The sequence below is a fragment of the Eublepharis macularius genome, chromosome 5 (genome assembly GCF_028583425.1).
Source record: "Eublepharis macularius isolate TG4126 chromosome 5, MPM_Emac_v1.0, whole genome shotgun sequence".
Taxonomy (NCBI): domain Eukaryota; kingdom Metazoa; phylum Chordata; class Lepidosauria; order Squamata; family Eublepharidae; genus Eublepharis; species Eublepharis macularius.
This window is the reverse complement of record NC_072794.1, coordinates 74,246,297-74,272,202: the sequence shown is the minus strand read 5'-3', so window position 1 is coordinate 74,272,202 and position 25,906 is coordinate 74,246,297. Positions and strand designations below refer to the sequence as shown.

At 39.6% G+C, this 25,906-nt stretch overlaps 1 protein-coding gene across 1 annotated transcript; it reads right to left on the bottom strand.

The window, feature by feature from the left end:
• Positions 1-3,593: 3,593 nt before the first annotated feature.
• Positions 3,594-25,687, bottom strand: DEPDC1 (DEP domain containing 1). Its single transcript, XM_054980574.1, has 12 exons — positions 25,633-25,687; positions 23,897-24,162; positions 23,301-23,451; positions 22,293-22,411; positions 20,789-20,919; positions 20,120-20,167; positions 12,674-12,814; positions 11,401-12,258; positions 10,681-10,853; positions 10,253-10,429; positions 7,796-7,981; positions 3,594-4,619 (listed from the first exon to the last, which is right to left on the bottom strand). Exons 1-12 carry the CDS (start codon positions 25,678-25,680, stop codon positions 4,479-4,481), a joined length of 2,439 nt encoding a protein of 812 aa, XP_054836549.1. The 5' UTR covers positions 25,681-25,687; the 3' UTR covers positions 3,594-4,478.
• Positions 25,688-25,906: the final 219 nt, after the last annotated feature.

The following is a 25,906-nucleotide window of genomic DNA, read 5'->3' as shown; positions in this document are numbered from 1 at the left end:
TCTGGAGTTCTCACAGCCCCACCCACCTCACAGGGTGTTTGTTGGGGATAATAATAGCATACTTTGTAAACCGTTCTGAGTGGGCATTAAGTTGTCCTGAAGGGCGGTATATAAATCAAATGTTGTTGTTGTTATTGAGCATATAAGTCTCACTGCCATTGTTATATACAAAAAAAGTGCGCCATGTATACCTTCCGTTTGTCCATTAAACCAACAAAAAGGCCTCTGATTTCATGTGTACATTAGTCTTTAAAATCTTCTGAATAACTGAATGTATTTGTTTCCAAAATGTCTTTGCTTTGTTGCATGTCCACTGTAAGAATGACAGAAGTTTGGTGTCTGTAGAAAGTTTAAATGGGTAAACCAATATTTTTCAATGACTTCTGGGGTCAAAATAACCCTCATTTCCTTGGAAGAGTTAAGCACTCTTTTTTTAATATATATTTTTTATTTTTAATTACTAACATCAAAACTACAAACAGAAACAGGAAAAAGGAAACAAGGGGAGAGGGAAAAAACATAAGAACATAGACTACGACTACAAGTATTGAATTCCCTTCATAATACAATTATTTAAAGTTAAACTTTCTAATATGCTATTAGATTGATAGATCTTATAAGATACGAACTACAGTCAGGATCAGGTCTTCTCCCCCCCCCCCCCCGCGTCTCGGTCTCAGTTCTCTTTGAACAGCTACAATAGCTGCGCTCACTCCCCCCTCCCCACTCCCCCCTTCAGATTCTGGATCTTCTTCTTGCTCGAACTCTTGATGATTAAGCACAAAATCCTTCAGCTGTACTTCCGATATTATCTTGTAGGCTTGGTCTTTATATCTAAACCAGATGCCTTCCGGAAATAACTATTTGTATTTTATATCACGCTTTCTCAGAAGAGCTGCAAACCTTTTGTATTTGAATCTTCTTTTCCGAGCTAAAAATGGAACATCCTTCAATATCTTAACCTTGTTGCCAAGAAAGTCCAAGTCCACGTTAGTCGAATTGTATAAAATGGTGTCCCGAGTCTTCTTAGATGAAAAATCAATAATAATCTCGCGAGGCAGCTGATGCTTCATTGCATATTTTGAAGATATCCGACGGAGTTCCAGAATATCGCTTTTTAACTCTTCTTTAGTTGCCTTTGCGAATGACGCCAAAAGTTCCGACACCAAATCCTTTAAATTTTCACTTTCCTCCTCCTTCACATTCTGTAAACGCAATACGGTCTGAGCACGGCCTCCCGGACCTGCGGAGAGGAGCGTCCGACATGGCCGGGAAAACGAAACCGAATTGAGTTAAGCACTCTTACAAGCAAATTTCATGTTGTGTTTCACATATCCATAGCACGGTGTTATCTTGTATTTCCAACACTCATATTGTGGTCCAGTTGTATTTAATTGGGCCTTGACTAGCATGCAGCATTCATCAGGTAAGTCTTGAATGTAGGATGAGAGTGTCTTTCTTAGAAAGAGGTTCTAAGACCTTGTTATGATCTGATAATTCGCAATTCTAAAGTTTAATGCTGCCAAAGAGTACTTTGCAGTTCAGGGCCTCTAGTTTTCAAACTTCCTTATCAGCTGGTGCGAAAAGACCCATGGGGTATTTGGCCTATACATGGAATCTAAAAAGTGGAATTGAAGGTCCAGAAACTAATAGGAGTAGCCGAGGGAGGGTTAGGATCCAAGGATGGAACTGACATCTGAGGGTTGAGTGATATGAACAGGTTCTGCCAATTAGTGAAGTGCACTGAGGAGGGCATTGAGAAGGTGGGCTGTGGAAACGATTCTATCAGAACCGAGTCTGCCAAGTCATCATCGGAACCGAAGTCTGAAGTCATTGCATATACAGCGGCAGGGCAGCTGGAAGCTAGGTTGGATCCAGGAGATGGGCTGTGATTAATCAAAGACACTAGGTTCTGGGATCGGAACCAACACGACTGCTGGAACTGATACTTTGGAATGGAGCTCTGATGTTGGAATCTACAGGGCCAGAGACCTGGCGTGATCAGGTGTAAGGGTCCTCAGAATTGATGGTAAGTCAGGTAAAGGTGTGGGCTTCAGTGCAGCAGATGTCTTTTCTGCTAGTTTGTCAGAACCAGAGAGAGCTTTCTCCCATAAAGCATCCTTTAAGCGTGAAGCTCTATCTGCTCTAGCTTTAGGGATGGAACGTTGTCAGTGATGGCAGTTTGCGACATTATGCAACTCACTCAGGAAGAGGAGGCATAAGTTTGTTTGTTTGTGTCATCTTTTTGCCACAGTGCAAACACTTTTTAAACAGCTCTCTCTGCGACATCTACTCAATGGAAAGGGGACGACAGAGAAAATCGCTGGTAGATTGGGGGAATGAAAGAAAAGTGAGCTAGAAGACCCTCTCTCGACAGTGGCAAAAGAAGAATTCAAGGGAATGGGGGCACTTCCCTCAACTGCACATGCTGTTATGGCAGGAAATGGCCCATGCATGCACAGGGAGGGAAAAGTACCTCCTACAGTTTTTCAAAGCTAAGGAATCTCTTTCTGTGGTTGGCCTGCACCTGTGCAGTCTCAACATTGGGATTAATCCCTACCATATGAGAACCAAAACATGTACCTTTTAAGAAATGAATGCCCTCTTAGACTGTTGCTAGGCAACTACAACAGTATTGCCAGCCTTCAAATCTTGATTTCTCTCAGGAAAAGGCAGGTGGAGGGAACAGGGCACTTTCCAAGGTTATTTTAGTTTTTGAGGAAGGAGTCATCATGGCTAGGGCTACCAACCACCACTAGGCAACATGATACCAGGGGACTTGTATGACTCACCCAGGCCTGGCTGCCTGCTACTGTTCAACAGCAGCCACCCCACAGAAGTCAGTGTGGTATAGTGGTTAGTTTCAGACTAGGAAGACCCAGATTTGTCTCCCCACTCTTGTCATGCTACTCACTGAATGAGCTTGGGTTAGTCACACATTCTTAGCCTGACATACCTCACAGGTTTGTTGTGACAATAAATGGAGAAGAATGATGCAATCTATTTTGTGACCTATTGTAGATAAAGGCAACTTATAAATGAAGTAAATAAATAAATATAGTTAAAAGATGCAGGAAAGATATAAAGTACGTTGGTTGGTGGGTGGGAAAGAGGAAATAGTGTATGGAGGAGATACATTGGAAAGTGAGGTACCACTTCTAAGTTTTTCTAGGTTCCACACTGTACAACTGAGATTGAGCCAGCTGGCACTGTGAAATTTTAACAGAGTCTTCCCAAGAATAAGCTGCCAGGGGAATTGAAGGAAGGAAAGGTGAAGGCTGGTGGGTAGGAAGGAGAGAAGGAAATAGGAACAGGGAGAGGCTATGGAGGCTTTTGTGGAAAGTAAGTAAGAAACAGTGGAGAGGGGGAAAATTAAATCCTTCTCCCAAAATCCAGATGCATAATTTCATGCTTAAAAATTAAACTTAGTTCCTTTCACTAAAGTTCAGCCTTGACACAGCTGAACACACTTTCCCCAATGCATTTCAAAGCAAGATACAATCTTTAGTTACCTATATTAAACCAGTGTTTATTAAACAATGTTTCAATAGATATATTTAAAAAGTAATCTTAAACATCTTATCAATGCTGTACATACAATAAAGATTAAAAAGGAAAAAAATGTAGTCTACTCTTACAACAGAACACATGGACATGAATTGAACAACAATAACAAAATAGAGACATTGCAGGGACAAGTCTTAGAACAGTACAAAGAATCAAGTAAGGGCTCATAAGCCATGCAGTTCAATAACATGAAGGGTAATTTACCCCATAGTGGCACCAGTAACAATGTAAGGAAGATATTAACTGTTCCTTTATGGCTGGTAAAGCAAGGTAGCCATCTTCTTCCAAAAGCTACACTTACACAAAAAAGGACAAGCACTGTAAACAGGATCTTAATCTTCACTTTCTATATAGTGTCTTTGTGACCATGCACTATCCTTCCTACTCTTAACTACTTTTGTCTAAAGCATGTTACACTGCATTCCATCACAAGTGGGCACACATCTCTGAGACTATGTATGTGTGTATTAAATTTGATTTACAATAAGTGCAAAACGTAAGATGTAGAGTCTTGTTACTCAAACCTATTGCCTCGATTTAAAAAGGTCCAACCCCAACATTTTTACGGAAGATTCAACCATAGACAAAGTGCCCTTTTGGAAACAGTACACTGAAGAGTTAAAGCACACATGCTTCATTTTCTCAATACCCCCAATACTTCTGCAATACTTCCTTCTTTTTGGATACTGGTATGCCCATACATAATGTCACCTTCATTTGTATCTCACTTAATACTTATACTTTTTACATTTATTTACAGTTGCTAGGCTCACTTGTAAACAATTATGATGTCATGTTGACTTTAAGCTGTTTCAACACATATCAGCATACTTGTTCACAGATGCCGTTATATTCTTTTTCCAAAGAAATGGCCTTACAAATATCAGGCAAGTGAGTTTTCAAGTCTTGAATCAATGTCTTAGACTACAGAACTTTGGCTTTTGCAGAGTGAGCATCGGCTGCTTAATTGTGGGCTTGTCTTCAAATAACATGGCTTCACTTTCTGTAGATGGAAATCTGCTCCGATAGATCTGTGGGTATTCTTTCTGAAACTGAAAAAAAGATACACCAATTATTTATCCTGGAATAGGATTAGCACACCAGCGAAGTTAACAATGAAATGTTCTCCGCTGACTAGACAATTCACAACTATTACTGGACTATAAGGAAATATTCCAGGAAGCCATTATAGATGGTAGCTGTTCTTTTGAATTTCCCTATAACATCATTTGTTAGCAAGAGCAGAAGTATGGGCTGCTTGCCCCCTGGCCCTGAAGTACCTGTGGGCAAGCACAATCCCACAGAAAAGCTTCTCTTACTGGTTGAAGGCATCTCCACACATTGGCCTGCTGCCTACATGGAGTGCAGAGTGCCCTCAAGTCACAGCTGACTTATGGTGACCCCTGGTGGGATTTTCATGGCAAGAGACTTAACAGAGGCCATTGCCTGCCTCTGCAACCCTGGTCTTCATTGGAGGTCTCCCATCCAATTACTAACAAAGGCCGGCCTTGCTTAGCTTCGGAGATCTGATGAGATCAGCCTCATCTAGGCTATCCAGGTCTTACTAGAACTGCAAAACGAATATTGCATTTAATGACTACTGTTACTTTGGCCGTAGTTTCTAATTGTTTAGGAACTGAAGGCTGACATTGGTGTTCTAGGATTACCCCCCCCCCCACACACACACATTTGTTTGGTGAATTGAACTGTTCACATTTGCAGCAATTTCACATTGTTAACAAAATGGTAATTTATTTTAACAAACTTAATATAGTTTTAAAGTAAGTTATGCTGATTTAAAAAACCAGACGATTGTAATTAGTACATACAAGTGAGGTGCTCCTAAGGACTTGTGGGGGGCATCTCATTTTCCCTTTCTTGATTATTCCCTCTTTCCTGAAAGGCCTTTCCCCTTTTCCTGCTTCCCACTTTCCTTCCCATTTACCAGCCAGCCTACTGTTTCTGCCCCTTTCTTCACCTTTTTCTCATTCCCTCGTCCTAACCCCCATATTATCTCCCCTTTCCCTCTTCTTCCCACTCCCCAGCCATCCTCAGCTACAGTTATTATTTACTTAATTTGTGCCCCATTTTCCTTCAAAATGGTAACCCAAAGAAGCCTACATCAGCTCTCCTCTCCTCCATTTTTAGATTTCAGATTTTTCTGCAAACCTGGGGCCCTTTTCAGGTTTGTAAAAAGACCTGTCTTGTTTGTTCATGGTTCATCTCCCGATTTAAGTATCCACAGATTTAGCCACACTGAAAATTAAATACACTGATATGATTATGGCGGGTCCTGCCATACACACATCCTGCCACCCACTCTAAACCTCCCTTCACAGGTTTGGGGCTTCTCAAGCAGGTAAAGCCTAGTCACCACCCATCATTTGTCTAGCTTCCAATTTAGCAGGCAGAAAGCCCTGACCCAAATTCTCACAGGGTCCCCTCTCTCCTTGTCCAGAGGCTCCATTAGGCACCTGTTCTCTGTATTTACCTCCCTTCACCCAGCTATTGCCCAGGGGCTGCTTGGCCCTGGGCAGTAGCTATTGTAATAGATTAAGACTTTTGAAGTCTTAATCTATTACAATATTTTAGCTTAGATTTTGATAATCAGAATGAAAAAACAGTAACTCTGGCAGAGGCAGCCAACCAGCTAAGGAAAGATGCAGCCTACCAGTCTACTTGACAGAAGTTTAGAAACATTTTAAAGTGCCACAGTGTCTGCATCTCTGCAAGAGAGTACAAGGAGCAAGAATAACAATTTAGTGATTTAAAAGCTGCTTGTTTACAGCTAGGCTCCAGTCATAAGACTTGCTTAGGAAATTCTGGAACAAGTGCAATTGTGTTGCAGATTTTGGCAAGTTTCTCTCAACAAGGTTTTCTGCAAAAAGAACAGAAATCCTCTGTAAGCTCTGCCAAAGTTGTTTCTCTTTATCACAAATCAGATTATAATTAATTGTGTGTCAGATGACTTCGAATAAACAGTTTAAAATTATACATAATCTTTCACAACAAAAGATACTCATTTTAGAGTATTCATAACATTAAAGAGGTCCAAATGCCAAAATAGTGTATCACTTTAAGGCTGCAGTGCTATGCTATGTACATGTACTTACATGAAACTTCCATTGAACTTGGTGGGATTTACATCAAAGGAAACAAGTAAAGGATTTCAGACTAGGCCAATGAAATCAGTTTAACTTTTACTGCAGACATTTAACCTTGATCTATAATGCCATCTAACAAAGAACCCAGAACATCTGCTGTATAAAATGTGTTGCACTCAGCATGCAACAAGATGTCAGGCTAACAGTCCAATTCTGCACCCCACTTTCAGAGGACCTAGTTCTACAACAAGACCTTCTCATGCCATCCTACTTTAGGGTTCCAACTCAGTCCCACCTGCATTGATAATGGCAGCACCACACTAGGGATGCCTTGTATATTGCAGTTATGCTGCTCAAATGACTTGCAAGGCAGAGAGCAATGAGACCTGTATTTCACCCCCAAAATGCCACTGCCTCCCTTTGTAAGCCTTAGCTCCAGAATAATGCTGTTGCAAAAAGGTGGCTGGGTGTTTAAAACAGCTGCATATCCCCTGTAAAACAGTGCAGAATTTGTTGACATCTTGAATTGAACTCAGAAGTCAGTAAGCAGCCACGACTAGTATATTCATAATCAGCGTGACCATATCAGTTAATGAGCAGATGTATTTTGCAATAGCTGAAGCTTCCAAGTTATTGACAAGATGGCCTCTTCCACTGTTGTAACACAAAGCTTAAATGCATCATAGCAGTTAAAGCAATAATTAGGAATGGAGTCTAGAGTGTCTTCCAAAAAAATTCAGAATAAAGGGTGTGTGTGTGTGTGTGTGGGGGACCCTTAGTCTGGATCCTGCCTGGAATTTCTGCAGGCACAAAGGGGTGGGGTGGGTGATTCCCCCCCCCCCCATTATGGGAGATCTTAGATCCCCCCCAACTATTCTTGAGAGTTTCCCCATCTCCCAGAAGCAGCATCTCAGGTGACGTTTTGTGATGCTGCCCACAAAGAAGCCCTTGTGTTCTCCATATCTGAAGAATCCATTTCCAGAAGCATCCATTCCAGACATTTCCCCAAATATGCAAGCCAAAATAAATTGGTTAGTCTCTCATTAGCAATCCTTCAAATGTTTAAAAACCTCCTGCTTCATGGTAATGTCTAAGAAGATGGCAATAGAATGGTCTTCTGTTACCTGTTTGAGTTTTTTCTTCTTATCCTTAAGAGACAAATTTCTATCTTTAATAATGCTTTCCAAGAGCTCTGCAACTGCAGCCTGAGAGGTATAAATTTTTTGTTCATTAAATTCTTGTGTACTTATCCTCTTGCAATAGGAGTAAGTGGGAAATACAGCACTCATATCTTCTTCAAGACATTTATTCTGTAAATGAACAAAGCAGCAGGGAAACTTTTTGTATTTTGGTCACAAAAAGAGAAACAGTACTATTTAACAGTATGAAGCCTCCAGTTCAAATATAAGCTCAGCTAGGAGCACTCTGCCACTACTCTCATAGACTCAGTCCTCTTCCTCTAATTCAGGCATCAAACTTTACCGTGTCTATAAGGATTGATTGAATGTATGTAATGCAATGCTGCAAGAGAGCACTACAAAGTACTATCACTACATAAAAAGTATGTAGTATGGCTTGACAAGTAAAGCAATTGAATAGTTTTTTAAATAGTAAATAACACAACTATGATTTCATGCAAAAAGCTGGGCAGAATTAGGAAAAAATAAGTTGTTTCAGCTTCTGATAATGATTCCAGAAGGGTAACCTATTGTAGCTATTTATTATGTTAGTCCTACTGTGGAAAAATAAAAAATACAGTAGCACCTTCAGGATTATGGGTCTGAAATGGATTTGGTTTTCACAGATGATAATATGAGAGTGATCAAGTTCCAGCTTCTCATGGGGGAACATTTTAATTCTTTTGGATGTGGTGTTGTAGATTGGAAAGTCATTATTTACGCCCCCCTCCCAAAATCAAAGGTAGAATGACACAAAAGTACTGAATTAGAACTCATTAAGAAATTAAACACACTCTGTCATCCTAGCCTAAAGAGAGACTTGGATTTCCTTACTCATTAAAATTTCTAACAGCTTAACAAAACAAACTTCTTAGACTGTTCTTAACTTGTATTGTACTATAACCCTTTACTGAGGTTACTTAGTTTTCTCATGCTTCAGACTGCTTCTTCCTTGACTAGCTGCTACTTCATTACACTTTGTTTATCTGTACCCCATGAGAGGCTGTAACCTCTGATCTCTCTTATGATCCATTACGTGTAACAATCAAATCTGTTCCTGCCCCTTACACAGATTTATGAAACAATTCACATCAGGCCTCTCTTTACTCTAATTCCTCTTCTCCCCCACCCTTCTACAATTTGTGTTTTATCTCCAGAATTATTTCCTTCCCATTTATATCTGAAGAAGTGAACTCCAACTCATGAAAGCTCATGCTAGAAGAAACTGTGTTCATTTTTAACGTGTCACTGGGCTTCTATTTTGCTTGATACTCTGCCATTAAAAACAAGACCACCCTGCAAGGCAAAGTATAGTCTTACATTCAGAAAATTCCCCTCCCCTGGAGAACAGTGAGCTTTCAGCAGCTACTGTCACCCTTCCCAGAAAAAGCAAGGATTCTAAAGACTCCAGAGATGTTTTTACGTTCGTCAGTGGCACAGCCAGAGCAATACAATGAATTTAAAGCTAGGAGATCTGTATCCTATCAACTCTTTGGTATTGATAAGGGCTTGAGCATGTACTAGTAGAATTCTTGTCCTTAAACCAAACAAAAAGCCCTCCAGCACTGTAAATTGGTTTTGAACAAATGTCTTTATCTGTGTGCACAGATTTAGCCACTCTTCATGGCTAGTACATCAACAGGGGGAGAAAAGAATGTTGGCTATAAAATTCTCTTTTCTATTAATATGCTTTAAACACATGAGAACGTTCTTGAACACAATTATTCTGCAAGAGGTCCCACTAAGGACCTGTTATTGCCTCTGGAACAGAATGCTTTTAAGGTGGTCAGGTTTCTAAATGCATGGTGTGAAAACAAGGAAGATCCAGTATTAGAGAAAGACTTTGCTTTAAACATGACTTATATTGCCAGCGAGAGATGCTCTAGGTTCTTAACAGACTTTACTGCCATCACACCCAAATGTTTCCTGCATGGAAGAATACGTCACTAGAAGTCCTTGATATGAAGTTATGAGCAGAGGACAAGGAATAGGGTCTTGACTGTGCCAATACATCCCTTTGCCTTCAGGGAGAATCATGTTGCTTCTGTGATAAGTACTAGGCTAACTCTGGCAAAGTGTAAACACAAATATTCAAAACTCAAGCAATGTATAGACGATTATTCAAGAAACACAAAATCCAAGCATTATATTATTCAAAAAACACATGGTACAACAGCCAAGGAGCTATTACATCCATGGAAACATCCTGTGTAACTTTATCAAGTGGCAAGGACTGTTAAGTCCTAGATTTTAAGTTAGATCCATAAGTAGATATTACTTTAGGAGAGAAGAAAAAAGACACCAGCAGCCTAAACAACCAATAACTTCACTAACTAAATCTCTGAGTTATGGAAGTTTTTATTTTAAAAGAGAAGCTTTAATTCTCTTCCCACATCATCTTACCTGATTAGTTTTTAAAGACTCTATGTGGTCTTGCACTGCAACTTGTAAATAAGTTGGGACTTTAAGAATATCTTGATGATGATCCATTAGAAAAGAAACTAATCTGGTGGCAAGCAGCTCATCAAGGTCTACTTCTTCTTCACAACACAGCACACATCGAGAAAATGTCTGTATCATCTGAAAAAAATGGAAATAAACCTTGTAACAAAGGGCTTTCTATTAAGTATTGTAGTGATATGCTTATTTATTTAAAGCCCCCTTTTCTCACTGAGACTCAAGGTGGATTACATGGTGAAAAACAATGCAATCCAATAGCATTATGCATCTAATAACATCTAAAAAAGATACATCTTTATTTTACATTTTATATTATGGACAATGTGACCTGTTTAACAAAGCTAAAACATGTGGAAAGAAAGGAATCTTACCAAAGACCTTGTGCCCACTGTATCATGAAGTCGTGGCATATCAACATTTTCACTCATTCGGGAGATCATGCGCATCAAAAGTTGAAGTTTTCTGCGATTTGGTGGTGGAAGTAGCAAACAGCATATCTGCAGGGCTTCAATAGCTACTCTTTCTAAATGAGGCTGCAGGAGACCTAGGAATTAAGAATTGGGGAGATGCAACAAACAGATTCTTTCACTACATCAAAAGCAATTATATCTAGTTTGTTGCATTTTTAAAATAATTAAATTAGTAAGTTAATTTTTTGCTCTTGTGTAAACATTACTGTTGAGATAATGTGAACTCATCTCATTTTGCTCCAACAATGTAGGTGAACACCAACAAGTTCTTTTTTGCACTGAAGTATGCTATTCTAGTTACATACATCATCTGGTTGGGTGTTTAGATGATTGGAGACTAGAAAAATGATTTAAAGTCAGTGTCAATTTCTGAACCCCTCTTCACAACCGTTTCTTACTAAGTACAAATATGATGAACCAGATAAATATGATTTGGACAAGAGAAGAAACATTTGGTATTAGCATGCATAACGTAAGATACTGATGCTTGCATTGTAAAGTATTAGGTTAACACATTCCTTAACCTCACAGGCCTTTGATAAACCTAGCAATTCAAAACTGGCAGTAGCAAAAGAAAGCAGAAAATAGTTAAAAAAATCATGTTCTGGAAAGCAATCTTACTTGATGGGCCAGCCAACATAAAGGCGGCAGGAGAAAGTGTGTTTTCTGAAAGTTGTGTGGAACTTTTGCAGAGTCTCTTAATGATGACAATATCAGAACCTTTAGGGTCACTTTCTGTTTTAGTAACCAATTTAGTAGTACTTTGGGTTTTGTGGTTTACTGGATGTGGTTTCACTGTGATCTCTGCCACTGGAGCATTGATGCCACACTGACTGGATTTGTTATTTTCACGTAAACTCTGAGACCTGCAAAGCTGCCTTGGCTTGTAGTTAGCACTATGTAGTTCTTGGTCAGGAACACCTGATGCAGAAACTCTCTTGACACCACCCAATTTTTTTTTATTACTATTATTAGAACAGAGATCCATCAAAGAGTCCGGTTTATACTGTGAACGATGCAGCTGCTTTTCATTTTGTGTGACTGGCATGATGTGAACTCCAGCTTGAGAAAGCATTTTTAATCCATCTTTACTATACAGGCTTGCTGTGGTATCTGCAATTCCCTCCAAAGAGCAACATCTTGCCTTAAGTTTGAGAGGCACAGTTTGTTCACTTTTCAGTCTTGAAAGATTCTGATAACTGCCACCCATTAGTTCATGAACACTGCCACATTTATTGGCCACATTATATTGCTGCAACTTTGCTCCACAACCTCTTTCAACTCTATACATCTTTTTAGAAACAGTTCCAGAAGTCTCAGATTCATCTTTTTTGTCAGTATCATGATGGAGCATACTTAGCAGGAGACATTCAGTTGATCTGAAAGAGTTTAAACGTGGAGTTTTTGGAAGCTCCAAGTCATTCCGTGTACTAGGTTTTCCACAGGATTTATTTGGAATCGTGATGTAGCCACACAAGACTATCAGAAAATGAAATACAAATTAAGATGCAAGTGGTGTGACAGGTCAACAAACAAGCAATTAACTGAAGTTAAACAAGGCAGAGGTTAAAGTTCAGCGTTAGTAATGTTGCAAGAACACTTACTCTATCAGAGGTCATTCAAAAACAAACATGCAACCATTGGCCCAAATTTGCAAGGCTAAGGACAAACAAATCATTCTGTGTTCAACAATCAGCAACTAGACTAGGATGTCCCTAAACCAGAAGTTATTAGGATTTGTAATAGCTTATATGGATTACTTATCTTACAATACAGCTACACTTTACTCTGAAAATTAACCTGCACAGATTGATCTCCCTCAGATTCACAGAATTTTAGTCCAGCCTCTCAATTGCTCATATGTTTTGAATGTCACAGATACACCAATACATACCTAATATGTTCACAAACAATTCATAGTACTCAAAAGTAAGCAAAGGTTCAGGAAGGCTAAGAAAATAGTCAGCAACTGTTTTGAATACATCTCGTTCAAATCCCTTATAGGTTGGCTGGCTCAGGTCATTACTTCTTGGCCCTAAATGCAGAAAAAAGGAGGACTCAAAAATTGATCTTGGTGTTACTTAAAGAATTATTTGAAAAGTAAACAGCATATGGAATGACCTAGAGTTGCTCTGGTAAAAGTCTTATATCATCTATCATGTGCACCAGTGAGAATATTTCAGAAATCAAAACCAAGATTTAGCTACAGTTTAATTATGTCAAATAGATTTTAGCAATACAGAGGAGTAAAATATTTTAAGAAATATGAAATTTTAGTATTCCGCATATCTCCCCAAATAATTTTAGTTGTTCTTATTTTCTTCTTGTAAAAAGTTAAGGTAAGAATGCCACATATCCCTTACAGGTTATTTTCCCAGAAGCCTCAGTTGGTTACAAGTATCAAGAAGTTAGAGAAGCCTCAGCATATTTCCACAGAAAACATCTGCAGTCAACTCAACAAAAGTGAACTGTTCTCATCAGTATTCTCGGTAAATTACTTCAAATTCATTGCATTGGCCTTTGGAACTCAGTGGGTTGGAGCCAGCCACTTTTGCATTCACCAGATTCTCCTCCTTATTTACATTCCCTATCCCACATGACTTCTGTCCACGCAGGTCACACATTCCCCAGCATAGCCTGTTTGAATGGAAAAAGGGACCCCCCACTCCTCTTTTCTTCAATTAGAGGAAAAGCTGGTTGGATCCAACCCAGTATATTAAAAAGAATGTCTACACGTGAACACTGGAAGCTGACTTATACTAAATCAGCCCATAGATCTATCAAGGTCATTACTATTTATTTCAAGTGGCAGCAGCTCTTCAAGATATCAGGCAGAGGTGTTTCTCATCACCCGTTACCTGACCCTTTTAAATGGAGATGCTGGGAACTGTGCTGGTGACCTAAAGCAGATGCTCTGCCACTCAGTCACAGACCCTTCCCAACTCTATAGCCTCTTAAAGCAGCTATGCAAGCGGAGATGGCTCGTGAATCCCATCTGGCTACAATTATAAATGTTATTTTCTGTTGCGTACCAGTAGCCGGTTTGGTCTGCAGTAAAACAGCAGGATTTGAGTCCAGTAGAAGGGAGCTATGATGTTTAAAAGCCACTGGGTGCCACTGGACTCAAATCCTGCTGTTTATCATTCCATTTACACTATGTTCACTTCTGTCTGCACCTCCCTAACTTCTTCAGGCTTCCCTACCGCCCAGTTCCAGAGCTTCTAGGGTTATCTAGTCCAACCCACTGCACAATGCAGGAAATTCCCAAATACCTCCCTTCTCACAAGTGACCCTTTCTCCATGCCCAGAAGATAGCAAAACTTCAGAATCCCTAGCCAAACTAGCTTGGGGAAAACTGCTACCAGACCTCAACGTGGCGATCGGCCTTACCCTGGGCATGTAACAGGAGGCCATGAGAATGAAGCACTGATGTAACCCTTCCTACCCTCCCTCTCATGATCTGCCTAGGTTCACAAAATTAGCAATGCTGTCAGATGGCCATCTAGCCTCTGCTTAAAAACCTCCAGAGAGCCCAACACCTCCTGAGCAAGCCTGTTCCACTGAGGGACTGCTCTATCCGTCATGAAGTTCTTCCTAATGTTTAGCAAAAAACTCTTGTGATTTAATTTCAACCCGTTGGTTCTGGTCTGACCTTCTGAGGCAGCAGAAAACAACTCTGAACCATCCTCTATATGATAGCTGTTTTTTTTTAATGTATTTATTGTAATTATAAGGAGATACAAGAACAATCAACGCCATGTATAAGGAAACAGAGAAACTAATTAACATTTGTTTAGGCAATCTAAATGGATGCAAATACAAAATTATGACTCCGTCGTCATAAAGATTTATACAGTTTGAATAAGGATGCTCTTACAAACTAAGTAGAACATTAAAACAATCTTTAGGTTTAACAATTTGTTTAGTATAGTTATCTGTTGACAGAAATTCCAGAACTGGAAACCAAAATTCAATAAAATGTGATTCGTAATCTGGGTTTTCACGTTGTTTGGTGTAGTCAGTCAACTTGGCTAAAATAAAGAGATCCCAGACTTTCAGCAACCAGTTGGAAATGGTTGGGCGGTTTTCACTCTTCCAGGCTGCTGCCAGAACGGATTTACCCGCTGCCAACAATTGAGCTATTAAAGCTTTTCTTTCTTTTGGGATGGGGATATCATGCCAATCATTTAGTAGTATCACCTCTGGCTGGAGAGGTAACTGATACGTTGTCATTTTCTCTATATATTTAAGTACATCACTCCAAAACTGCTTGATATAGACACAATCCCACCAACAATGCATGTATGTCCCTCTACTCCCACATCCCTTCCAACACAAAGGGGAGATCGAATGGGACATGTGCTGCAACCTAGATGGTGTCAAGTACCATCTCATCATCAGCTTTACAGTTTGTAGCTTAATACTTATTATATTGGTGGTGAATATGTAATTGCCCCACAGTTGTTGCCACTTATCTTCTGTTACCACAATATTGCAATCCTTATTCCACGCCTTTTGATATGGCAATATTTTATATCCAGAAATTGACGATAACATTTTATAAAGAGAGGATATAAGACCCTGTGCACCAGAGGTGCCCTTTTTATTAGCAATTCAAAATCAGTTAGGGGTTCTGCCAAAGCTTTGCGGATAACCTCAGTATCAAGTAAGTGTTTTACTTGTAGATACTCATACCAGGGTAGTTTGTCTTTTATCTTACCCTCTAAATCAGATTTCCCCATTAAGAATTTATTTTTGGTTATATCAATAAACCTGTTTAACCCTCCTTTCCTCCATGCTTTAAAGGAATGTTGGTGTTCTGCAGGCTGAAACCAGTTTTGGCCAGTAAATGTTGCTACCAAGGAAACTGTACGTGTCAGCCCTAACTTTGTTCTATCCCAGTTCTGCAACATGGCCTTCAAAAACGGGTTATCATTAAGATGCACTCCCCTGGTGGGAGGGGAATTCCAAAAGACTTCCAAACATGTTTTGGGGTAAGTATACACTTGCATTACCTCTTTCCAATCCTTTTGATTTTGTTGGTCCAACATTATCAGAACGTTATTTAGGTGGGTCGCTTTGTAATATTTTTGCAAATCTGGCAAAGCCAACCCCCTTTGCTCAGGCAATTTTGTTAATATCACTTTGTTAAATCTTGCTTTTTTGTTGGCCCAGACAAAGGTTGTCAGTTTTTTTTGCCAACGTATCAAATGTTTTACAGGTATATGAATTGGCAAAGGTCTAAAATAAAATAAAAATTTGGGAAGTATAAATGTTTTGATTATATTAACCCTTTCCAAGAGAGAAACGTTTTTGTCATTCCACTGTTTGAAATGTTGTGACAAAGAGCGTTCTAAATTTAGATGATTATACTTCATGATTTCATTTAAGTTTAGGGGAACGTGCACTCCCAGATATTTCCAAGTGTTCTGGATCCATTTGTAGGAAAAGTGGGTTTTTAGTAATTTGATTGTGTTGTCTGTAACTCTGATTGGGTATATTTCACTTTTCGCTAGATTAACTGATAAACCAGATATTTGGCCGAATTTAGTGAGGGTTGAGGTCAAGTTGTCTAAAGAGGTTACTGGATTTGTTAAATATACAACCATATCATCAGCAAAAATACTAGTTTTGTAAATTGAGTCACCTATTTGTATACCACTAATAAGTTGATCTCTTCTGATTTCTTGAGCCAAAGGCTCAATTGCTAGTGCGAATAGCAGGGGTGAAAGGGGACATCCCTGTCTTGTGCCCCGTGTCATTAAAATATCATTAGACCTGTGACCATTAATTTTCAGCTGCGCCTGTGGGTTAGTATATATTGTACGTATCACCCTTAGGAATTTCTCTCCAAATCCCATTTTGTCAAGAAGTGCGGATAGATATGTTGGCTCCAAGCTATCAAAAGCTTTTTCAATATCAAGAGCCATGATAATCGCCTCTTTGTCTAAAGATTTCCCAAAATTTATAATGTTTAGGGTTTTATAGATATTATCGACCATTTGTCGTTTAGGCAAGAAGCCCGTCTGGTCTCTGTGTATATAGGAGGTTATAAAGGTTTTCAGCCTATTTGTTAACACTGCAGTAAAAATTTTGGCATCTTGGTTTAGTAGTGCAATCGGCCTATAAGAGGCAGGGTTTGTAGGATCTTTGTCTTGTTTAGGGAGTATATGATAGCTGTTTAAGTACTTGAAGATGGTTATCATATCACCTCTCAGTCATCTCCACTCCAAGCAAAATATACCAAGCTCCATCAAACTTTCCTCATAGGACTTGGTCTCCAGACCCTTATCTATCTTCATTGCCCCTCCTCTGGACACATTCCAGCTTGTCTATATCCTTCTGAAAATGTGGTGCTCAAAACTGAACACAATACTCTAGGTGAGCAGAGTAGAGCAGTACCATCACTTCATGTGATCTGGACACTATGCAGAGTAGAGCAGTACCATCACTTCATGTGATCTGGAAACTACGCTTCTGTTGATACAGCCTAAAATTGCATTTGCCTTTTAAGCTACCACATCACACTGCTGATCCATGTTGTGTATGGTCTACTGAGACCCCTTGATCCTTTTCACACATACTACTGCCAAGACAAGTCTCCCCCATCCTATAATTATGCATTTGATTTTTCCTACCTAAATGCAGAATTTGTATTTATCTCTGTTGAAATTCATATTGTTTTATTCCAGTTTTCCAGCATGTCAAGATCATCCTGTATCCTGATTCTATCTTATAATATATTTGCTACCCCTCCCAATTCAGTATCATCTGCAAATTTAATTAGCATTCCCTCTGTTCCTTCATCCAAGTCATTTATAAAAATGTTGAACAGAACAGGTCCCAGGACCGATCCCTGAGGTACTCCACTTGTCACTCTTCTCCAAGAGGATGAGGAACCGTTAACAAGCACTCTTGGGTGCGATCTGTCAACCAATTATAGATCCACCTAACAGTAACAGAATCCAAACCATAGTTTACCAACTTGTCGAAAAGGATATTATGAGGAACCTCATCAAAAGCCTTACTGGAAATCAAGATAAATTATGTCTACAGCATTCCTCTGATCCAGCAAGGTATTAACTTTCTCAAAAAAAGAGAAGGTTAGTCTGGCATGACCTGTTCTTGAGAAACCCATGCTGGCTCTTAGTAATCATAGCCATCCTTTCTAAATGCTCAAGGACTGATTGTTTGATGATTTGTTCTAAAACTTTTCCAGGTATAGACATCAAGCTGATAGGTCGATAGTTAGCCAGATCCTCCTTATTCCACTTCTTGAAGATGGGGACAACATTTGCCTGCCTCCAATCTTCTGGCACCTCTCCTGATCTCCAAGAATTCTCAAAAATAATGGACAGAGGCTCAGAAATTACATCTGTGAGTTCTTTTAGTATCCTTGGATGCAATTTATCTGGCCCTGAAAACTTAGTTTCCGTTAAAGAAAGACACTAGGTGTTTATGTACTACCCCTATGTCGATTCTAGGCTTTAACTCCCTTCCCACTTCATGTGTTCTGTTTTTGCCAGGTTGAGCACCATTTACCTTGCAGGACAAGACTGAGGAAAAGTAGGAATTGAGTAGTTCTGCCTGCTCTTCATCACCTGTTACAATTTCACTTCCCTGACCCTGCAATGGGCCTACCATGTCCTTGCTCTTTGTCTAACTTTGAACATAAGCAAAGAACCCTTTTTTGTTGTTTTTAGCATCTCTTGCTAGCCTAAGCTCATACTGAGCTTTAGCTTTTCTAAAGCTCTCCCTACAAGCATTGGTTATTTGTTTATATTCATCCTTGGTTAGAAGGCCCTCCTTCAAATTTCCTAAATGAGTCTTTTTTTATTTCTCAATTCATTAGAAAGCTGTTTATGGAGCGCATCCTGTTTTTCCTTCTCATAGGAATCAGTTGTGATTGTGCCTTCAATATTTTACCTTTAAGACGCTCCCTCCCCTCTTGAACTCCTTTCTCCTTAATTACTTCTGACCATGGTATTCTACCCAAGCATAACTTTCAGTCTTTTGAAACTTGCTTTCCTGAAGTCCAACCTATATGTTTGTCTATGTACAGCTTTTCCCTTCTCCAAGAAGACTGTAAATTCCAAATAGTCACTGCTACCCAGGGTGCCCACTACTTTCACCTCGTCAACCAATTCTTCCCTGTTGGTGAGAATCAGGTCCAAGATAGCAGAACACCTGGTTTCCCTCTCCACTTTCTGAAAAATGAAGTTGTCAGCAAGACAAGTCAGGAATTTATTTGACCTTTCATTTTTAGCAGATAGATATCCAGGTAATTGAAATCTACCATGACTACTGTATCCCGTTTCTTTGTGAATTGTGTCATTTGTTCTAGGAGTTTCTCATCCAAGTCCTCTGCCTGGCTTGGTGGTCTATAGCAGACCCCCACCATAATATCACTATTATTTCTTACTCCTTTTATTTTTACTCAGAGACTCTCAACTGAACTTTCATGCTCAGATACATGTTTATTTCCTCAAAAGTATATATCTCTTTTACATATAAAGCTACTTCTCTCCCTTCCTTATTTGTCTATCCCTTTGGAACAAGTTGTATCCCTCAATCCTAGTATTGCAATTGTGAGAGTCATTCCACCAAGTTTCAGTAATGCCTATTATGTTATAGTCCCCTTCCTGCATTAGGACTTCAAGGTTCCCCACAGGATTTAGTTTAAAGCCCTCCTTATCAGGTTTGCAAGGCTCTTACCAAACACATTTTTCCTACCTTCGTGAGGTGCAAACCACCATTCAATAGAAGAGCTTCATCATGGAAATGTAAGCCATGGTCCAAAAACCCCAAACTTTTCCTGATTATACCATCTACATAGCCAGTCATTTATTTGCAGGATTCCTCTTTCCCTTCCTAAACCATGGCCTATGACAGGAAAAACTGACAAAAACACAACCTGAGCTCCCAGGTCCTTAACCTTTTTAGCCAGAGCCACAAGTCTCTTTTACTACACCACGCTGAGAGTGTCAGCAACAGATACTGACATGCATAGCAAAGTTCTGAATATGCACTTATTGTGTGGTGTATATTAAGTGGAAGAAGTGAGCTGTGAGTCACAGCTCATTTCTTCAGATACCTGAAGAATCTGAAGTGAGCTGTGACTTATAAAAGCTCATACCCTACCACAAATTTTGTGTCTTATGGGTGCTAGTAGACTCTCTCTCTTTTCTACTACCTTTATTCTGTTTACTTTTAAATCTGATATCAGAGCTCCAGAAGAAAAGGCCCTACCAGAAGTGACCACTGTGGTACATCATTTCTGCTCTGTAGAACACAAATATCAGAGTTTCTGGCATTTAAAACAGTTATTTATTTAACTTACAGTTTGCTAAACACTTCATAGCAGATAGTACCCAATGAGGAAGGTCTTCTGCAAGAAAAGAGTGAGGGGAGAAGTTTACCAATTTACATTAGTGTAGCGAAAAGCTGTTTTTACATATATCCAGTTTTTTTTTTGGTGTGACACTTTTTTGTGTGGCACCTTTGGCGGGGGGAAGAGAGAGGACTCTCCCAAGGCCTGAGGGGGAATTGGTGCAACCTTATATATGAGTACTGGCACCTTTTAAAAAAACATAAGCACTGTATTCCCATTTGTGCTTGCATTTGTGTTTTAATTTATGGGGTTCAAGGAGGTGTGTGTGTGTGTGTGCGCGCACACACGAATGGATGGGGTGCCTCCAAGTGATAGCTCTGTTAGCTTCACACTTGAGTGGGAATCTGAACCTGTCATTGTTCCACAATGGGTTATTTTAAAATGAAGAAGTGCCACAAGTACTGGATTTCAACTTTATTCTTGCTTCTCCATCATTAGACTGCAATGCTCAAATGTATTTACCTAGGAGTTCTATCAAGAGCACTAGCACTTGTGTCCCAGAAAAATTCATCGAATTTACTTTAGAGACTATCTGTTCAAATAGAAAAGTTTTATACTGCATTTTGGTCGTGTTGAAGAAGAAAAAAGATTTTTAAAAAACAACTGCACAGATCTTACCTGACTTGTCTTGCAGAACAACAACACCACGTTTACCCGTATTCATCATGTTGTATACGATGTGCTGAGGAAGTATTTGTGCTGGGTGCAAAACTTCTTCCAAGGATGGTACAGCTAAAATTGTTTGCAAACTATAGGAAGAAAGAAGGAGCAGTTTTTAATTTAATTTTAAAATTGAGCAAAATACTGTATTATTTCACAGTAATGCTGTGAAATAATCCCGTTTGTCTTGATACCTAAACAAATCATAAAATGGTAAACTTCATGTTTTCAATGTGCTTTGTGATGCTGCCCATGAGTCATACTCACTTTCCACTCTTTTATCCCCCCCATCATGTACTTTACCACTAGGGTTGCCAGCTGATGGCAGGCACTTGATGGGAGATGGGGGGGACATGGAGGGAACGTGCCAACATAGCACGCTATGTCACTGTAAGTGACATCACATCATTCTAAGAATTGTTGAAAACTATGGTAAAACCATAGAATTTCTAGTTATTCCTAGAATAACATGATGTCACATCAGTGCTTTCCCCTTCAGGGCTTTTCCCAGAAGTGACGTCATGTCATGTGTGATGCTGGTGATTTTTATTTTTTAATTATCTCACTGTCCAAAGCAGTGGTAGTGGGAAGAGCAGCCATAGCAAGAGATGCGGCAACCCTGTTTGTTCACCACCCAAAATCATCATCATCTCCACCATACAGTGGAAGAGTGGCCAAGTGATTCCACCCTGTCTTCTATATCTGAGTCTAGAGGCATCATGACGGCCAGTAAGATTTTCAGGGCATAAGCTTTTGAGAGTCAAAGGTCCTTTCTTTAGATCCGAACTTCTAGTACACTGCCTTATACAAAATTAATTCTTCCTTACAGTGTAATCCTAACAGTTACACCCTTCTAAGCCTATTGTTTTCAACTGTCTGAAAAAGCTTAGTACTTGATAATGTACTTAGAACTTGATAATGTGATTGTTTTTACTTCTATGTATTGTATTTTAAGTTGTTTTATTGTTACTATATTGTTGTAACCAGCTCTGAGCCTCCTTGTGGGGAGGGCGGGTAAAAATATCAAATAAATTAAAATCTGTAGCTTGCTATTAAAGATATCATCAAGCAGAAATGTTAGAGAAAATGGAATTATCATCAAGGAAGCCAGTGACTGAGCACCTGAAAAGTACAGCAGCAGTTCTGTAAAGTATTAGTCAACAGAAGCTCTTGTTCTAATAATATTCCAAAATATTCTAGTATTTCTTTATAATTTAGTATAGTATACTTTAGTGTATTCATTTTTTAGAAATGCAAATATTGTTTGCTAAATTCAGAAGTCCCTCAAAATGTTGCAACAACACAAACACCTATGGCATAAATTAGGTTTGTCCTAACTGAATGTTTCGAAGACCCAGGCCAATCACTGGGACACTACAACTATCTGAGCCTCATAAGTTAATGGTTCTCTTCTTAATTATGTTGGGAAATTACAGGAAAAAGAAAATCATTTATTACTCACTGTATCAAAATGATGCTTCTCCAAATTTCTTCTATGTCTGCTTGGCTTATGCTTCTGCCATGTGCCGTTTTCTGTGTATCCTCATGCACAGTGTCATTATTTAAGTTTTCTGCATTTTCCTACAAAGCAGAAATAACAACAGATATACTTAAGAGTTGGGAGAGGGTCATTCAGGGCCTAATAATCCATTTTTTCCTCTGTGCAAGATATCTAAAAGGCAACAGAGGAAGAATTTCCATATTCTACCCACAGTGTAGTAAGATGTGTATTGGATCTCACACCCATGTTTAATAAATTTGTAATATGATAGTTAAAAAAGGGCAAACAGTTAACCCTACACAGCTCTAGCCTATTTGTAAAGGATTCAGAAACTGTTCCTAATCTGAAAATAATTCTGCTCTATCAGTCACATTGGTAAGATATTAAGAGCTCTTATCCTGAAACAAGAGACTCTTTGACAAGCTAGAAAGGGCACAGTTTCTCACACACTGACTTTTACAGGGCAATTCTAAGAAGAGTTACTCCAGTCTCAACCTATTTTCATAGGACTTCAGATGACTGGCTTTCCGCAAACACTGAACAAGGAATAGAATGTACTTGCTAGATCCTTCATTAACTCTGAACCCAATATAAGCCATTGACCTCTGATACTCTAATCTAAAAGGGCAAGCACGTGACATAGGAACGGGCCTTTAGGATTTACTTGGTACTCCCCGAACCCCTGAATATGAGTACTACCAATCAGTTCCAAGAGGTTAAACATAAGTTTGTTGATGACTCAGTAATGCATGGCCTTGGGACAGAATCTTATTTCACAGATATTTAACAGTGCATGGCACTTTTTGGTTAAGATTAAGAGAATACAAAATTTAATTATTGATAAAACTTCATGCATTACATCATTGGCAGATCCTATTAAAAATGCTGAAGTAAACACTGTCTACCAGAGATGTATCACATCAGAAGAGCTCCCCCCGCCTTGAAATCAAGAATAAATATGACCTTTACCTGACATTTCAGTCGTTCACATTTTTTAGGGGTTATCCTGGAGAAATGTGGCAACTTAACTGTATTTCCTGGCTCTTTAGGAATAATATTTTTGTTCTCACGTAACGGACATCGACTTGGCAGACTTCTAACAGGAGACGTCGAAGGAAATCTGTAATTCAGAATACAAAAAAACCCTCAGAGTTTTCATTAGCATCTCAAATTATACTGTCCGAGAGGAAGGATTTGTAAACCTTGAAAAGTCAAGTTTTCAGGTATTTGAAACCTTTTTCACCACTTAACTGCAATCTTGAAAGCAGAGTGGTGGAACTGTTAGCATATCAGACAATGAAAAAAGAGAAGATTATGATAGTGTAAAAATTAGGTTGATATGACCCAAAGTTAACAATTTCCTTGAAGGTGTATAAATCTGTTACCAATCAATTGATTCCTCAAGATACATTGACAAGATAGCATAAAAAGAATCACACTCAGCACTCCTGCCTCAAGTGTGATATATGGAATTATAGAGTTCTCTTAGTAGTCTCTAATAAAACAAAAAGAGATTTTATTCAATCAAAATATTTTAATTTTCTGTCTATGTGAATGTGTACTACCTGTACAAATTACTGTTGTCATTTAGATTTTCTGAGCCCCATCTTCCTTTTATATCCTCAATCACATGATTTTTCAGAAACTTCCTTAACAGCTGAACAGTTTGCTGCCTAGTTACTTCAAGGCCAAAATTATTATTGCTTTTGAGCAATTCATGAAGCCAGTCAGTTGCTTCTGCTGCAGTAAAACAATTGCCATATTTTTTAAAGTGTTGTCTATGTTTTCTTCGTGGCATTCCTGCCCGAAAATATTTAGTAATTTCATTCCACTGCAAAACAAAAGGTGAAATTTAGGATTAAAAAATCATAAATACAGCAAAAAGAAATTAGAAGTCATAACTTGAAATTGGGTTCACAAGACCCACTGGTGGCAGTGGATATGTGCAACATAAACAAGTATCTCTTGTAGTGTCTTTACCTAATCTATACTAGAATCTCTTCTTCAGCAATAAAAGTGATTGGAATTTGTAAATATGTCAGGACAGTCACTGAGCGCTGAGTAGCTGAGCACCAGTTCACAGGACCACAAAAATATCCTTAAATATAGATTTTGTAAAGACAAGGCTGTATGACCATGTCACTAGCCTTTCGATATTTTATCATGTCACTACTATTTAACACTTGTCAGGTATTCAAGATCCCACAACAGCAATTATTATCCCTTAACTCATCTGCCTATGGGTCTGTAATGCAGTGAAATAACAGCAAAGTTGGTAAGCAATTTCAGAGTGCTCCCATTGTTTTCAATGGGCAGTCTTTTTTTTTTTAGTACATCTCACTAAAAATATCTCCTTGTTTACTAAAAACACTTAGGATTTTTTTAATTCACAGAGCTGCCCAGCACTTCCACATAGGAGGCAACAAAATAGCCTTGAACATGTCACACCAGTTTGTCAGAAAGGTAATGCACATTCCCTTTCAAAATAAAACCAGTAACCCACCCCTGGTGTATTGTCGAAGGCTTTCACGGCCGGAGAACGATGGTTGTTGGGGGTTTTCCGGGCTGTATTGCCGTGGTCTTGGCATTGTAGTTCCTGACGTTTCGCCAGCAGCTGTGGCTGGCATCTTCAGAGGTGTAGCACCAAAAGACAGAGATCTCTCAGTGTCGAGATCTCTGTCTTTTGGTGCTACACCTCTGAAGATGCCAGCCACAGCTGCTGGCGAAACGTCAGGAACTACAATGCCAAGACCACGGCAATACAGCCCGGAAAACCCCCAACAACCCACCCCTGGGTTTAAATTATGCGTTTACATGCAGTGAATGTAACAAAATTCCTCAACACATATACAAAGGATAAGCACGCGTTCGCTGTAAATTGCATACAGGGCTCTCGACTGCTGTTTGACAACAGCACGTACAAAACGGTCACTAAACGCGTGCAAACACACAAGCAGCTGCAGACAATCGCAGTTTCCCAGCTCATATATATGGAGCCGACAACCGACATGTTTGATTATAGAGTCAGTGCCACTATCACGTATGAAACTGCGAAAATAACTTCTCTGTGGACACGCTCACGAAAGAAAGCACTTTGCACAGAACACGTTATTGCCATGGAAACATAAGTCCTCCTCTTGCCCCAGACTACGCGCCCAGTCACCCACCGTCCCAGCCACGCCCCACGCCCCTCTCTTGCTTGGGGAGACCTCCAGTTCCCAGCCTACAACTCTGCACGCTAGCCGTCCGCCTGCATCCCCCACCGGCGGTCCTAAGCGTCTTGCTGCCCGGTCTTCCTTACCAGCTTGGTGGCACGAAAGGGGCCGGGAGTCACCAGCCGACTTTCCATAACACGACCCGGGGGGGGGGGGAGAGGGAGAGAGAGACCGATCACAGGATCTGCTAACCGCCCCCCACCCCCCTAGTTTCCAGCAACGGCTGCCTACTCGTTTGAACTGCACCCCGCAGCCTCTGATTGGGAGGGGAAGTTTTACGTCACAATCTATGGGACTGCCTCGACGTGCTTATAGGATGGAAGAAAAGGGGACGGTTTCTTACAGTGAACGGATCTGTGT